The 16,572-nt window shown below is 48.6% G+C and overlaps 1 protein-coding gene across 1 annotated transcript; it reads right to left on the bottom strand.

Annotated features, from left to right (window-relative positions):
• Positions 1 to 325: 325 nt before the first annotated feature.
• On the bottom strand, positions 326 to 15,847 carry LOC141152620 (lens fiber membrane intrinsic protein-like). The gene is made up of 4 exons (XM_073637173.1): positions 15,673 to 15,847; positions 9,372 to 9,512; positions 1,427 to 1,561; positions 326 to 393 (listed from the first exon to the last, which is right to left on the bottom strand). The coding sequence occupies exons 1-4, from the start codon at positions 15,845 to 15,847 to the stop codon at positions 326 to 328; spliced, it is 519 nt and encodes a 172-aa protein (XP_073493274.1).
• Between the last annotated feature and the right edge of the window lie 725 nt (positions 15,848 to 16,572).

Here is a 16,572-nt window from a genome sequence, read left to right as displayed (position 1 = left end):
TGTTGAATGTTACTAACGCCAGAGATTCTGTTTTTATTATCAGAGATAATCGGGTTTATTAGCAAAACTTCAATGACCGAGCATTAATAAGTAGTGCCAGTGCCTGGATAGAAGGCCGTCAGCAGTCAGTCACCGGGGTAGGCACCGTCGCTCACATGTGGGGTCTGCCATCAGTCACCGGGGATGGGGGGAGGGTTCGCCATCAGTCAGCGAGGCAAATGACACTTTCTAGAGGGGACGCTCTCTGGGTCACTGGCACACGTACAGACACTGTGATTACAGATATGGAGGGTCCTATGGACATGATTGGGGGCTCACAGCGATCTCATCCACTGGAGACATTTCCGACATCCCGAGAACTGTTCCTGGCGAAAGCACAAATGTGGAAAATTCCTGAAAATACAGAAGAGTGAGATGTGGGTGAGAATGTCTGCTGAGGGGGATCACTATTCCCATCATCCGGACCCCGGAGCTCACAATCTAATCTCCTATCACACAATGTATCACTACTCCCATCATCCCTGACCCCAGAGCTCACAATCTAATCTCCTATCACACCATGTATCACTACTCCCATCATCCCTGACCCCAGAGCTCACAATCTAATCTCCTATCACACCATGTATCACTACTCCCATCATCCCTGACCCCAGAGCTCACAATCTAATCTCCTATCACACAATGTATCACTACTCTCATCATCCCTGACCCCAGAGCTCACAATCTAATCTCCTATCACACAGTGTATCACTACTCCCATCATCCCTGACCCCAGAGCTCACAATCTAATCTCCTATCACACCATGTATCACTACTCCCATCATCCCTGACCCCGGAGCTCACAATCTAATCTCCTATCACACCATGTATCACTACTCCCATCATCCCTGACCCCGGAGCTCACAATCTAATCTCCTATCACACAGTGTATCACTACTCCCATCATCCCTGACCCCAGAGCTCACAATCTAATCTCCTATCACACAATGTATCACTACTCCCATCATCCCTGACCCCAGAGCTCACAATCTAATCTCTTATCACACAGTGTATCACTACTCCCATCATCCCTGACCCAGGAGCTCACAATCTAATCTCCTATCACACAGTGTATCACTACTCCCATCATCCCTGACCCCAGAGCTCACAATCTAATCTCCTATCACACAATGTATCACTACTCCCATCATCCCTGACCCCAGAGCTCACAATCTAATCTCCTATCACACAATGTATCACTACTCCCATCATCCCTGACCCCAGAGCTCACAATCTAATCTCCTATCACACAATGTATCACTACTCCCATCATCCCTCTCCATCACGTTCCAGAGGAGAGAACCTGGCGGCATTGTGTGCGGGATGGAACGGGGCGCACCGTCCCTTTATGTACGAGCTCGGATGATGAGAGTGATGAGCACGTTACCTGCAGACACCGTGAGAATGATTCCTATCCAGCCTAAGATGTAGGACCACGAAAACCTCCAGTCCACATAGCGCTTCCCAAAAAAGTTCACCGTCACCCCAGTGTATACGGACAAGGCCAAGAGGGCGAAGAATCCTGTGAAAAACATACACAGCCCTGAGATAAAGCCCACCGCAGCATGTGACCCCCGATCTACACCTAGCGGGGGATGGACGGACATGGGTCCAGGCCAGCTGGGGGTGGCACATACAGTCAGGTCCAGGCCATCACCATAGCAGGTCTCCTCCTGTGTGAGGCTTTGTAGCAATGATGGCCTGAATCTGAAGTCCATGGCCATCACCATCGCTGGTGTCCTCTGATGTGAGGCTTTGCAGCAATGATGGCCTGAAGTCTGGAGCCCATGGACTTCACCATCGCTGGTCTCCTCCTGTGTGAGGCTTTGCAGCAATGATGGCCTGAATCTGAAGTCCATGGCCATCACCATCGCTGGTGTCCTCTGATGTGAGGCTTTGCAGCAATGATGGCCTGAAGTCTGGATCCCATGGACTTCACCATCGCTGGTCTCCTCCTGTGTGAGGCTTTGCCGCAATGATGGCCTGAATCTGAAGTCCATGGCCATCACCATCGCTGGTGTCCTCTGATGTGAGGCTTTGCAACAATGATGGTCTGAATCTGAAGTCCATGGCCATCACCATCGCTGGTCTCCTCCTGTGTGAGGCTTTGCAGCAATGATGGCCTGAATCTGAAGTCCATGGCCATCACCATCGCTGGTGTCCTCTGATGTGAGGCTTTGCAGCAATGATGGCCTGAAGTCTGGAGCCCATGGACGCCACAATCGCTGGTCTCCTCCGGTGTGAGGTTTTGCAGCTATGATGGCCTGAAGTCCGGAGGCCATGGCTGTCACCGTCACCATCGCTGGTCTCCTTCAGTGTGAGGCTTTGCAGCAATGATGGCCTGAAGTCTGGAGCCCATGGATTTCACCATTGCTGGTGTCCTGATGTGTGAGGCTTTGCTGCTTTTACTGCAGTGTCTTCAGTTGTTTGTGGAATTTTCTGCCTGCCTTCAATTTTGTCTTCAGCCTGTGAATTGTGGCTTGATGAGCTGAGATCTGGTGAGGACTCGGCCATTGCAGAATATTACACTTCTTTGCTTTCGTAGGATGTTTTAGGTCATTGTCCGTCTGTCCTGTGAAGCGCCGTCCCATCATCTTTGCTGCATGTGGGTGAATCTGAGCAGAAAGTATCGCACATCCAGCTGCTTCCGTCTTCAGTAACATCATCAATAACCACTAGTGACCCGGAGCCATGCCTGCCTGAACCATCACACCGCCTCCACGATGTGTTACACAGGATGTGCCGAGGATCAGGAGCCGCTCCAAGCCTTCTCCAGACTTTCTTCTTCTCATCATTCTGCTACAGATTGATCTTAGCCTTGCCTTAACAGAACTCGGCGGCTTCTTTAGTTGTTTTTTGGCAAAGTCTAATCTGGCATTTCTATTTTCCGGCTGATTAATGGTTTGCGCCTTGTGCTGACCCCTCAGTATTTGCTCCCATGAAATCTTCTCTTTATGGTGGACTCAGACTCCCTGGAGAGTAGTCTTCATTGGGGGGATATTGTGAAGGGCTTTTTCTTTACCATGGGAAGGATTCTGTGGATTTGGCCTCTGCTAACATTTCTGCTCTCTCTTATGGATTTCTTCTTTTTTTTATACGGTATTTGCCTAGTGATGATCTGTTTCTTTTCCATTGAGAGCTCCTTTGTCCACATGTTGTGGGTTCACAGCAACAGCTTCCAAATGCAAATGCCGCACCTAGAATCAGCTATAGACCTTTTACCTGATTAACTGATGATGGATTAATGAGGGAAAAGCCCATGCAGCCCATTGGAGAGCATCTGAGAAAATTGTCCAATTACCTTTGGTCCCTTTAATAAGAGGCAGCTCCATATTAAAGAGCTGTAATTACTAAACCCTTCCTCCAATTATGATGTGAATCCCTCAGATTAAAACTGATAGTCTACAGTTTAAGCCCAGATTGGTTACAGGACTGGATCTGGAATAAGTTTTGGTAAATGGCTAAAATACGAAAACTTGTGTCACCGTCCACATATTTCTTGACCTAACTGTAGATCTATACTGGAGCAGGCCTGTCATTATTACATATTGGGATACATATAGGTGTATAGGGGAGCAGGCCGGTCACTATTACATACAGAAATTCACATTGTATGATTGTTACATAATTAATTTGCATTTTATTGCATGAAATAAGTATTTGATACAATAGTAAAACAGAACTTAATATTTGGTGCAGAAACCTTTGTTACAATTACAGAGGTCAGATGTTTCCTGGAGTTCTTGACCAGGTTTGCACACATTGCAGCAGGGATTTTGGCCCCCTCCTCCATACAGATCTTCTCCAGATTTTTAAGATTTCGGGGCTGTCGCTGGGCAACATTGAGTTTCATAAACCAGAAATAAGATATTCAGAAGGGGCCCATAAGCATGTAAACCAAGCGAAAAGAAAACCCCTTTAAAAATTCTACTTTATTTCATATATTTTTTAAAAATCCCAATAAAGCACCACATACATGAACAAACAATTTTAAAAAGAGGCATCAGGACCTAGGTGATCTAGTGAATCCCTATATGGGTCCTTATTTTCCCTGCCTCACTGCGGGGGTTGGCGCCCTAGTGTAGTGAACGAGATTGGTCAACTCCCTCCATAAGTTTTCTATGGGATTACGGTCTGGAGACTGGCTAGGCCACTCCATGACCTTACTGTGCTTCTTTTTGAGCCACTCCTTTGTTGCCTTGGCTGTATGTTTTGGGTCATTGTCTTGCTGGAAGACCCAGCCACGACCCATTTTTAATGTCCTGGCGGAGGGAAGGAGGTTCTCACTCAGGATTTTACGGTACATGGCTCCATCCATTCTCCCATTGATGTGGTGAAGTAGTCCTGTGCCCTTAGCAGAGAAACACCCCCAAAATAATAATGTTTCCACCTCCATGCTTGACAGTGGGGATGGTGTTCTTTGGCTCATAGGCAGCATTTCTCTTCCTCCAAACACGGCGAGTTGAGTTAATGCAAAAGAGCTCAATTTTTGCCTCATCTGACCACAGCAACTTCTCCCAATAACTCACAGAATCATCCAGGAGTTCATTGGCAGACTTCAGACGGGCCTGCACATGTGCCTTCTTCAGCAGGGGGACCTTGCGGGCCCTGCAGGATTTTAAACCTTTAAGGCGTAATGTGTTACCAATGGTTTTCTTGGTGACTGTGGTCCCAGCTGCCTTGAGATCATTAACAAGTTCCCCCCGTGCAGTTTTAGGCTGATCTCTCACCTTCCTCATGATCAAGGATACCCCATGAGGTGAGATTTTGCATGGAGCCCCAGATTGATGTCAATTGACAGTCATTTTGCATTTCTTCCATTTTATTACTTTTGCACCAACAGTTGTCTCCTTCTCGCCCAGCGTCTTACTTATGGTTTTGTCGCCCTTTCCAGCTTTATGCAGGTCTATGATCTTGTCCCTGACATCCTTAGAAAGCTCTTTGGTCTGGCCCATGTTGTAGAGGTTAGAGTCTGACTGATTAATGGAGTCTGTGGACAGGAGTCTTTTATACAGGTGACTATGTAATACAGCTGTCTAATGCAGGTAACGAGTTGATTAGGAGCGTCTAACTGTTCTGTAGGAGCCAGAACTCATAATGGTTTGTAGGGGATCAAATACTTATTTCTCACTGAAAAATGCAAATAAATGTATCTAATTTATACAATGTGATTTTCTTGATTTTTTTGGGATATTCTTACGGGTGTGTCTCCTGGGTCGGCGCTCCGGTCATGTGACCTAGCTCGAGCTCATGTAATCCATGGGGGTGGCGACTTGGGTCCCGTGACCAGAGTGCCCTTCTTGACGCTGTCTCGGGATGCGCCTTCCCTAGTTCGTTGGCGTGACGTGCACCGACTTAAAACAGCGTCTCGGCTATGCCCTGGGGGGACACCATAGGGTGATCCAACTGGGGCGACTTTTGAGTTTTATATGGGTCTTAATGAGGTATAGGTATGGCTTTTAGCAGGTGGATACCTTGTACATTAAGGTGTACATTCTTTGGGGTGATTGGTCTCATATTTGTCTAAGGACTTGCCTCTGTTGGCTTGATGCCAGCCCCAGAAGAAGGCAGTACCCTCGAAACGCGCGTTGGCCCTGACACCACCTCCCAATCATTGGCAATGACCTTTGTTATATAATGCCCTCTTGTCATTTGTTTGCCTAGTTCACTTGTTCCTGTTGGTTTAAATAATTTTATATCTGACATGTTCTTGATAACATATAAAATAATATACTTCCATCAGGATTTATAAGATTTGTTATATGTACCATAGAGATGCAAACATATAACTTGACTAAGGCCCTTTTGTATATTATATGTGGGACTGTAGCGCCATCTAGTGGTTTCCACTTTTAACCTCCTTTGGGATGCATTAAGTGGCGAAAATAAGTATTTGATACACTGCCGATTTTCCAAGTTTTCCCACCTACAAAGAATGGAGAGATCTGTAATTTTTATCGTAGGTCACTTCACCTGTGAGAGAGAAAGTCTAAAAAAAAATCCAGAAAATCACATTGTATGATTTTTACATAATTAATTTGCATTTTATTGTATGAAATAGGTATTTGATCACCGACCAACCAGCAAGAATTCTGGCTCTCACAGACCTGTTAGTTTTTGTTTAAGAAGCCTCCTGCTCCTGTTTGAACTCGTTACCTGTATAAAAGACACCTGTTCACACACTCAATCACACTCCAACCTGTCCACCATGGCCAAGACCAAAGAACTGTCTAAGGATATTGGAGGACCTGGTCAATGACCTGAAGAGAGCTGGGACCACAGTCTCAAACATTACTGTTAGTAACACACTACGCTGTTATGGATTAAAATCCTGCAGGGCACGCAAGGTCCCCCTGCTCATGCCAGCACATGTCCAGGCCCATTTGAAGTTCACCAATGACCATCTGGATGATCCAGAGGAGGCATGGGAGAAGGTGATGTGATCAGATGAGACAAAAATATAACTTTTTGGTATCAACTCCACTCACCATATTTGGAGGAAGAAGGATGAGTACAACCCCAAGAACACCATCCTAACCGTGAAGCATGATGGGGGGAACATCATACTTTGGAGGTGCTTTTCTGAAAAGGGGATAAGACGACTGCAAAGAGGATGGATGGGGTAATGTATCACGGGATTTTGGACAAAACAACCTCCTTCCCTCAGTATGAGCATTGAAGATGGGTCGTGGCTGGGTCTTCCAGCATGACAATGACCCTAAATACACAGCTAGGGCAACTAAGGAGTGGCTCCGTAAAAAGCATTTCAAGGTCCCGGCATGGTCTAGCCAGTCTCCAGACCTGAACCCAATGGAAAATCTTTGGAGGGAGCTGAAACTCAATGTTACCCAGCGACAGCCCCGAAACCTGAAAGATCTGGAGAAGATCTGTATGGAGGAGGGGGCCAAAATCCCTGCTGCTGTGTGTGCAAACCGGGTCAAGAACTACAGGAAACGTCTGATCTCTGTAATTGTAACAAAGGTTTCGGGAATAAATATTAAGTTCTGTTTTACTATTGTATCAAATACTTATTTCATGCAATAAAATGCAAATTAATTATGTAACAATCCTACAATGTGATTTTCTGGATTTTATTCTTAGATTCTGTCTCTCACAGGTGAAGTGATCTACGATAAAAATTACAGACCGCTCCATTCTTTATAGGTGGGAAAACGTGCAAAATCGAATACTTATTTTCCCCCACTTATTTAAGAAGCGCCTGGATGCCTTTCCTGAAAAGTATAATATTACAGGTTATAAATACTAGATTCCTTGATAGGGCGTTGATCCAGGGAACTAGTCTGATTGTCGCATGGAGTCGGGAAGGAATTTTTTTCCCTAATGTGGAGCTTGGTGTTTACCACATGGGTTTTTTTTTTGCCTTCCTCTGGATCAACATGTTCGGCTATGGGTTGAACTAGATGGACTTAGTCTTCCTTCAACCTTAAAAACTATGTTACTATGTTACTGTATAAATCCATAGGGGAGCAGACCAGTCACTATTACATATATGGGTTAGATATAGATCCATAGGGAATAGACGGCTTACCATTAGATTTTATCCACCACTTCTTGTCTGATGGCAGGAGCAATGGCCTCTATTCCTAATGACATATGGCGGTATGCTCTGAACAGCTGCCCTCTGATCTCAGCCTACAGTGGTGGCCAAAAGTATTGGCACCCCTGCAATTCTGTCAGATAATACTCAGTTTCTTCCTGAAAATGATTGCAATCACAAATTCTTTGGTATTATTATCTTCATTTAATTTGTCTTCATTGAAAAAACACAAAAAGAATTGTCATAAAGCCAAATTGGATACAATTCCACACCAAACCTAAAAAAGGGGGTGGACAAAAGTATTGGCACTGTTTGATGCATCATGTGATGCTTCTCTAATTCGTGTAATTAACAGCACCTGTAACTTACCTGTGGCACCTAACAGGTGTTGGCAATAACTAAATCACACTTGCAGCCAGTTAACATGGATTAAAGTTGACTCAACCTCTGTCCTGTGTCCTTGTGTGACCACATTGAGCACGGAGAAAAGAAAGAAGACCAAAGAACTGTCTGAGGACTTGAGAAACCAAATTGTGAGGAAGCATGAGCAATCTCAAGGCTACAAGTCCATCTCCAAAGACCTGAATGTTCCTGTGTCTTCCGTGCGCAGTGTCATCAAGAAGTTTAAAGCCCTTGGCACTGGATGGTGGATAAAGAACCTCGACTAACATCCAAACAAGTTCAAGCTGCCGTGCAGTCCGAGGGTACAACAGTGTCAGCCCGTACTATCCGTCGGCGTCTGAATGAAAAGGAACTGTATGGTAGGATACCCAGGAAGACCCCACTTCTTACCCCGAGACATAAAAAAGCCAGGCTGGAGTTTGCCAAAACTTACCTGAGAAAGCCCAAAACGTTTTGGAAGAATGTTCTCTGGTCAGATGAGAGAACAGTTGAGCTTTTTGGGAAAAAGCATCAACATAGAGTGTACAGGAAAAAAAAAGAGGCATTCAAAGAAAAGAACACGGTCCCTACAGTCAAACATGGCGGAGGTTCCCTGATGTTTTGGGGTTGCTTTGCTGCCTCTGGCACTGGACTGCTTGACCGTGTGCATGGCATTATGAAGTCTGAAGACTACCAACAAATTTTGCAGCATAATGTAGGGCCCAGTGTGAGAAAGCTGGGTCTCCCTCAGAGGTCATGGGACTTCCAGCAGGACAATGACCCAAAACACACTTCCAAAAGCACTATAAAATGGTTTGAGAGAAAGCACTGGAGACTTCTAAGGTGGCCAGCAACGAGTCCAGACCTGAATCCCATAGAACACCTGTGGAGAGATCTCAAAATGGCAGTTTGGAGAAGGCACCCTTCAAATATCAGGGACCTGGAGCAGTTTGCCAAAGAACAATGGTCTACAATTCCAGCAGAGCATTGTAAGAAACTCATTGATGGTTACCGGAAGCGGTTGTTCGCAGTTATTTTGGCTAAAGGTTGTGCAACCAAGTATTAGGCTGAGGGTGCCAATACTTTTGTCTGGCCCATTTTTGGAGTTTTGTGTGAAATGATCAATGATTTGATTTTTGCTTCATTCTCTTTGGTGTTTTTTCATTGCAAGCAAATTAAATGAAGAGAATAATACCAAAGAATTTGTGATTGCAATCATTTTCAGGAAGAAACTGAGTATTAGCTGACAGAATTGCAGGGGTGCCAATACTTTTGGCCACCTCTGTATGTGCTGACCTCTGACGTACCGGCACATCGGTGCAGAAATTGGACCGCTTTCCTTTCCTAAATGACAGTTCAGTATATGAATCGTCCTTGCACACATGACACTTACCTGCGACTAGGAGTGTGACCCCGGCGGAGCGCGTTCTGGCTGATTTGGCCCCACTGGAAAAGGCCGTAAGGCCCAAAATAATGCCGGCAAAGCAAGACAGGATGGAAAGCAGCATGAAGGCCCGAGTGGCGTCCCAAAAAGCTGAAACAGGAGAAGAAAAGCCAGTCAGTCGAAGGTGCCAGGCACGGTCCACCATGCAAGGAGGGGACCGCATCGCTGTGATTTCTGGTCACTGTATGGTGGTGTTATCCAGTCACTGTATGGTGAAGTTATCCAGTCACTGTATGGTGGTGTTATCCAGTAACGGTAAGGCGGTGTTTTCTGGTCACTGTATGGTAGAGTTATCCAGTCACTGTATGACAGTGTTATCCAGTCATGGTATGGTGGTGTTATCCCATCACAGTATGGTGGTGTTTTCTGGTCACTGAATGTCGGTTTTATTTGTTCAGTGTGTAGAGTGTATGGCAGTAGTATATAACGACAATGTGGAACTGTTATCCAGTCACTATATGGTAGTATTACATAACCAAAATGTTGCAGTGTTATCTGGTCACTGTATGTCAGGATTATCCGGTCACTGCATGGCGGTGTTATCAGATACTGAATGCCAGGGTTATCCAGTCAGGGAATGACGGTGTTATCCGAACTCAGTAGAACACTGTATGGTCATGGTATGGCAGTGTTATCTGGGCGGGGTCTGGTGGTGTTTTCCAATCATTGTATGACACTGTAGGGTTGTATTATCTGGATTGGGTATGGTGATGTTCTCTGCTAACTGTATGGCGGTATTAGCTGGTCAGAGTATAGTGTTGTTAACCACAGTATAGCAATGTTATCTATCTAGTCACACGTGGCAGCATCTTTCTGGCACTCCAATGTAATTCTAGTCCTTAAACTGATATACCTACTATCTGTCATCCTACTAATGCTGACCCTACTAGCACTCATCTTCCTATATCTCACCCTACTAGCACTCACCTTGCTATTTTTCACCCTACTAGCGCTCAGCTTGCTATCTCGCATCCTGCTAGTTCTCACTCTGCTATCACTTACCCTACTAGAGCTCGCACTGCTAGTGCTCACCCTACTAACGCTGACCTTGCTAGCGCTGACCCTACTAGCGTTGACCCTGCTAGCGCTGACCCTACTAGCGATGACCCAGCCAGTGTTGACCCTGCTAGCGCTGACCCTGTTAATTCTGGCCCTTCTATCGCTCACCTTGCTATCTCTCACCCTACTTGTGTGCACCTTGCTATCTCTCATCCTGCTAGTGCTCCCCCTGCTAGCTCTCACCTTGCTAGTTCCCACCCTACTAGCACTCGCACTGCTAGTGCTCACACTGCTAGTGCTCACCTTGCTAGCGCTCACCCTGCTATCGCTTAACCTACTAGCTCTCACCTTGCTAGCGCTCACCCTGCTAACACTCGCACTCCTAGCGCTCACCCTGCTAGCACTCACCCTGCTAGCTCTCACCCTACTAGCGCTCGCACTTCTAGTGCTCAACCTGCTAGTGCTCATATTGATATCTCTCACCCTGCTAGCTCTCACCCTACTAGCGCTCACCTTGCTATTTCTCATCCTGTTAGTGCTCACATTGCTAGCTCTCAACCTACTAGCTCCTACCCTGCTAGCTCTCACACTGCTAGCTCTCACCCTGCTAGCCCTTGCACTCCTAGCGCTCACCCTGCTAGCGCTCACCCTGCTATCTCTCACCCTGCTAGCTCTCACCTTGCTAGCGCTCACCTGGCTAGCTTTCACCATGCTAGCTCTCACCCTGCAAGCGCTCAGCTTGCTATCTCTCACCCTGCTAGCTCTCACCCTGCTAGCCCTCTCCTTGCTATATCTCGCCCAACTAGCACTTGCACTGCTACTGCTTACCCGACAAGCGCTCACCCTTCTAATGCTCACCCTACTAGCGCTCACCTTGCTATCTCTCACCCTGCTAGCTCTCACCTTGCTATCTCACATCCTGCTAGCTCTCACCCTGCTAGCGCTGACCTTACTAGCGATGACCCAACCAGTGTTGACCCTGCTAGCGCTGACCCTGTTAATGCTGACCCTGCTATTGCTCACCTTGCTATCTCTCACCCTACTTGTGTGCACCTTGCTATCTCTCATCCTGCTAGTGCTCCCCCTGCTAGCTCTCACCTTGCTAGTTCTCACCCTACTAGCACTCGCACTGCTAGTGCTCACACTGCTAGTGCTCACCTTGCTAGCTCTCACCCTGCTATCGCTTAACCTACTAGCTCTCACCTTGCTAGCGCTCACCCTGCTAACACTCGCACTCCTAGCGCTCACCCTGCTAGCACTCACCCTGCTAGCTCTCACCCTACTAGCGCTCGCACTTCTAGTGCTCAACCTGCTAGTGCTCATTTTGATATCTCTCACCCTGCTAGCTCTCACCCTACTAGCGCTCACCTTGCTTTTTCTCATCCTGTGAGTGCTCACATTGCTAGCTCTCAACCTACTAGCTCCTACCCTGCTAGCTCTCACACTGCTAGCTCTCACCCTGCTAGCCCTTGCACTCCTAGCCCTCTCCTTGCTATATCTCGCCCAACTAGCACTTGCACTGCTACTGCTTACCCGACAACCGCTCACCCTTCTAGTGCTCACCCTACTAGCACTCAGCTTGCTATCTCTCACCCTGCTAGCTCTCACTCTGCTAGCCCTCTCCTTGCTATATCTCGCCCAACTAGCACTTGCACTGCTACTGCTTGCCCGACAAGCGCTCACCCTTCTAGTGCTCACCCTACTAGCGCTCACCTTGCTATCTCTCACCCTGCTAGCTCTCACCTTGCTATCTCACATCCTGCTAGCTCTCACCCTACTAGCGCTCACCCTGCTGGCAATCACCCTGCTAGCTCTCATCCATCCTGCTATCGCTCACCCTGCTATCGCTCACCCTACTAGCTCTCACCCTGCTAGCTCTCACCCTGCTAGCGCTCACCTTGTTATCTCTCACCCAACTAGCACTTGCACTGCTAGCGCTCACCCTGCTAGCGCTCACCCTGCTATTGCTCACCCTGCTAGCTCTCACTCTGCTAGCACTCACCCTGCTATCACTCACCCCACTAGCTCTCACCCTACTAGCGCTCACCTTGCTATCTCTCACCCTGCTAGCTCTCACCTTTCTATCTCACATCCTGCTAGCTCTCACCCTACTAGCGCTCACCCTGCTGGCAATCACCCTGTTAGCTCTCATCCATCCTGCTATCGCTCACCCTGCTATCGCTCACCCTACTAGCTCTCACCCTGCTAGCTCTCACCCTGCTAGCGCTCACCTTGTTATCTCTCACCCAACTAGCACTTGCACTGCTAGCGCTCACCCTGCTAGCGCTCACCCTGCTATTTCTCACCCTGCTAGCTCTCACTCTGCTAGCACTCACCCTGCTATCACTCACCCCACTAGCTCTCACCCTGCTAGCGCTCACCTTGTTATCTCTCACCCAACTAGCACTTGCACTGCTAGCGCTCACCATGCTATCGCTCACCTTGCTATCGCTCACCTTGCTAGTGCTGATCTTGTAGAGCTCACCTTGCTAGCGCTCACCTTGTAGCGCTCACCTTGCTAGCGCTCACTTTGCTGGCACTCACCCTGCTAGTGCTCACCCTGCTAGCCCTCACCTTGCTATATCTTGCCCAACTAGCACTTGCACTACTACTGCTCACCTGACTAGTGCTCACCCTTCTAGTGCTCACCCTACTAGCGCTCACCTAGCTATCTCTCACCCTGCTAGCTCTCATCTTGCTATCTCACATCCTGCTAGCTCTCACCCTACTAGCGCTCACCCTGCTGGCACTCACCCTGCTAGCTCTCACTCTGCTATTGCTTACCCTGCTATTGCTTACCCTGCTATCGCTCACCCTACTAGCTCTCACCTTACTAGCTCTCACCCTGCTAGCGCTCACCTTGCTATCTCTCACCCTACTTGTGTGCACCTTGCTATCTCTCATCCTGCTAGTGCTCCCCCTGCTAGCTCTCACCTTGATAGTTCTCACCCTACTAGCACTCGCACTGCTAGTGCTCACACTGCTAGTGCTCACCTTGCTAGCGCTCACCCTGCTATCTCTCAACCTACTAGCGCTTCCCTTGCTATCTCTCACCCTGCTAGCTTTCACTCTACTAGCGCTCACTTGCTATCTCTCATCCTGCTAGTGCTCACCCTGCTATCGCTTAACCTACTAGCTCTCGCCTTCCTAGCGCTCACCCTGCTAGCACTCACCCTGCTAGCTCTCACCCTACTAGCGCTTGCACTCCTAGTGCTCAACCTGGTAGTGCTCATTTTGATATCTCTCACCCTGCAAGCGCTCACCCTGCTAGTTCTCACCCTACTAGCGCTCACCTTGCTATTTCTCATCCTGCTAGTGCTCACAGTGCTAGCTCTCAACCTACTAGCTCCTACCCTGCTAGCTCTCACACTGCTAGCTCTCACCCTGCTAGCCCTTGCACTCCTAGCGCTCACCCTGCTAGCACTCACCCTTCTATCTCTCACCCTGCTAGCTCTCACCTTGCTAGCGCTCACCTGGCTAGCTTTCACCCTGCTAGCTCTCACCCTGCAAGTGCTCAGCTTGCTATCTCTCACCCTGCTAGCTCTCACCCTGCTAGCCCTCTCCTTGCTATATCTCGCCCAACTAGCACTTGCACTGCTACTGCTTACCCGACAAGCGCTCACCCTTCTAGTGCTCACCCTACTAGCGCTCACCTTGCTATCTCTCACCCTGCTAGCTCTCACCTTGCTATCTCACATCCTGCTAGCTCTCACCATACTAGCGCTCACCCTGCTGGGAATCACCCGGCTAGCTCTCATCCTGCTATCGCTCACCCTACTAGCTCTCACCCTACTAGCTCTCACCCTGCTAGCGCTCACCTTGTTGTCTCTCACCCAACTAGCACTTGCACTGCTAGTGCTCACCCTGCTATTGCTTACCCTGCTAGCTCTCACTCTTCTATCGCTCACCCTGCTATCGCCCACCCTACTAGCTCTCACCCTGCTAGCGCTCACCTTGTTATCTCTCACCCAACTAGCACTTGCACTGCTAGCGCTCACCTTGTTAGCGCTCACCTTGCCAGCGCTCACCTTGCCAGCGCTCACCTTGCTAGCTCTCATCCTGCTAGTGCTCACATTGCTAGCTCTCAACCTGCTAGCTCCTACCCTGCTAGCTCTCACACTGCTAGCTCTCACACTGCTAGCTCTCACCCTGCTAGCGCTTGTACTCCTAGCACTCACCATGCTATCGCTCACTTTGCTATCGCTCACCTTTCTAGTGCTCACCTTGTATCGCTCACCTTGCTAGCGCTCACTTTGCTGGCACTCACCCTGCTAGTGCTCACCTTGCTATATCTTGCCCAACTAGCACTTGCACTGCTACTGCTCACCCGACTAGCGCTCACCCTTCTAGTGCTCACCCTACTAGCGCTCACCTAGCTATCTCTCACCCTGCTAGCTCTCATCTTGCTATCTCACATCCTGCTAGCTCTCACCCTACTAGCGCTCACCCTGCTGGCGCTCACCCTGCTAGCTCTCACCCTGCTATTGCTTACCCTGCTATTGCTTACCCTGCTATTGCTTACCCTGCTATCGCTCACCCTGCTATCGCTCACCCTACTATCTCTCACCTTACTAGCTCTCACCCTGCTAGCGCTCACCTTGTTATCTCTCACCCAACTAGCGCTTGTACTGCTAGCGCTCACCTTGCTAGCTGTGCTCTAGTCCTGATCCTGCTAGGGTTTACTCTGCTAGTGCTGATCCTGATAGTGTTGAGCCTGCTGTCTCTCACTCTGCTGTCACTCACCATGTGTCACTCACCCTGCTATGTCTTACCCTACTAGCGCTCACCTTGCTATTTCTCATCCTGCTAGTGCTCACATTGCTAGCTCTCAACCTGCTAGCTCCTACCCTGCTAGCTCTCACACTGCTAGCTCTCACCCTACTAGCGCTCACCCTGCTGGTGCTCATCCTGCTAGCTCTCACCCTGCTATCACTGACCCTGCTATCGCTCACCCTACTAGCTCTCACCCTACTAGCGTTCATCTTGTTATCTCTCACCTTGCTAGCTCTCATCTAGAGCTGACTCTGCTAGTGCTGACCTTGCTAGTGCTGACCCTTGTAGTGCTGACCCTGCTGTCTCTCACCCTGCAGTCTTTCATTCTGCTGTTAATCACCCTGCTTGCACTCACACTACTGATCTAATCTTTTACGTCTAGTAATCCTGATCCCGCTACCAATAATATTGAAAATCAGTTTTGTCATGTCACCCATCCTGTGACCTTTCCTCATCATAGGCAAACACTCACTCTTACCAACAGTTATGGTATGAGCGTGACACTTTCCTGCCACACAGAATCGCCACAGCCCCTGATTGCTCAGATTCCCCGAGTAGCGATATTGCATCCAGAAGTCGGTCGCTGTGGCCACAATAAGAAGCACTAGTCCGGAGACTGCGCAGAGCAGACCTCCGCCCATCAACGTGTACATCTCTGGTAGTTGGTGGTCCCTGGAAACCCCCCCTGCAAGAGACAAGAGAGAAGTGATTAGAAGCTACTTTGTGGACATAGGTGGGCAGCACCCACCAAATGATGAGGGGAACTACTAATCACTGTTTGCCATATCGGGGGTGCCATAGCGAGCCATGTCGGAGGAGGCAGGGCATAGTGAGCCATATAAGGGAGGGGGGAAGGCATAGCGAGCCATATAAGGAATGGGGGAAGGCATAGTGAGCCATATAAGGGAGGGGGGAAGGCATAGTGAGCCATATAAGGGAGGGGGAAGGCATAGTGAGCCATATAAGGGAGGCGGGAAGGCATAGTGAGCCATATAAGGGAGCCTGGAAGGCATAGTGAGCCATATAAGGGAGGGGGTAAGGCATAGTGAGCCATATTGGAGGAGGAAAGGCATAGTGAGTAGTGATGAGAAAACGTGCTCGCCACTACTCGGTGCTCGCCCGTGCATCATGGTGCTCGACAAGCTCGGTGAGTATTTCCAGTTTGCTCGGGCGAGAACTCGGGACCCTGCCCTGCATGTTTGGCGCTCTTTAGAGAGCCAATGAACATGCAGGGATTGCCTGCCATGCACTGTAATGCCGTAGCCATGTTGGTTGTGGGCATTACAGTGATTGGCTGGCCGCACAGCATCATCAGGTCTATATCAGACCTGGCGCCGCCATGCTCTTCACAGTCACTTCGGATCAGACAGTGCAGGGA

This window comes from Phyllobates terribilis, unplaced genomic scaffold (genome assembly GCF_046119375.1).
Source record: "Phyllobates terribilis strain yellow unplaced genomic scaffold, ASM4611937v1 Scaffold_6__1_contigs__length_29720123, whole genome shotgun sequence".
NCBI classification, from domain to species: domain Eukaryota; kingdom Metazoa; phylum Chordata; class Amphibia; order Anura; family Dendrobatidae; genus Phyllobates; species Phyllobates terribilis.
Note: the sequence above shows the minus strand (reverse complement) of the source record. Positions and strands in the feature narration are given on the sequence as shown.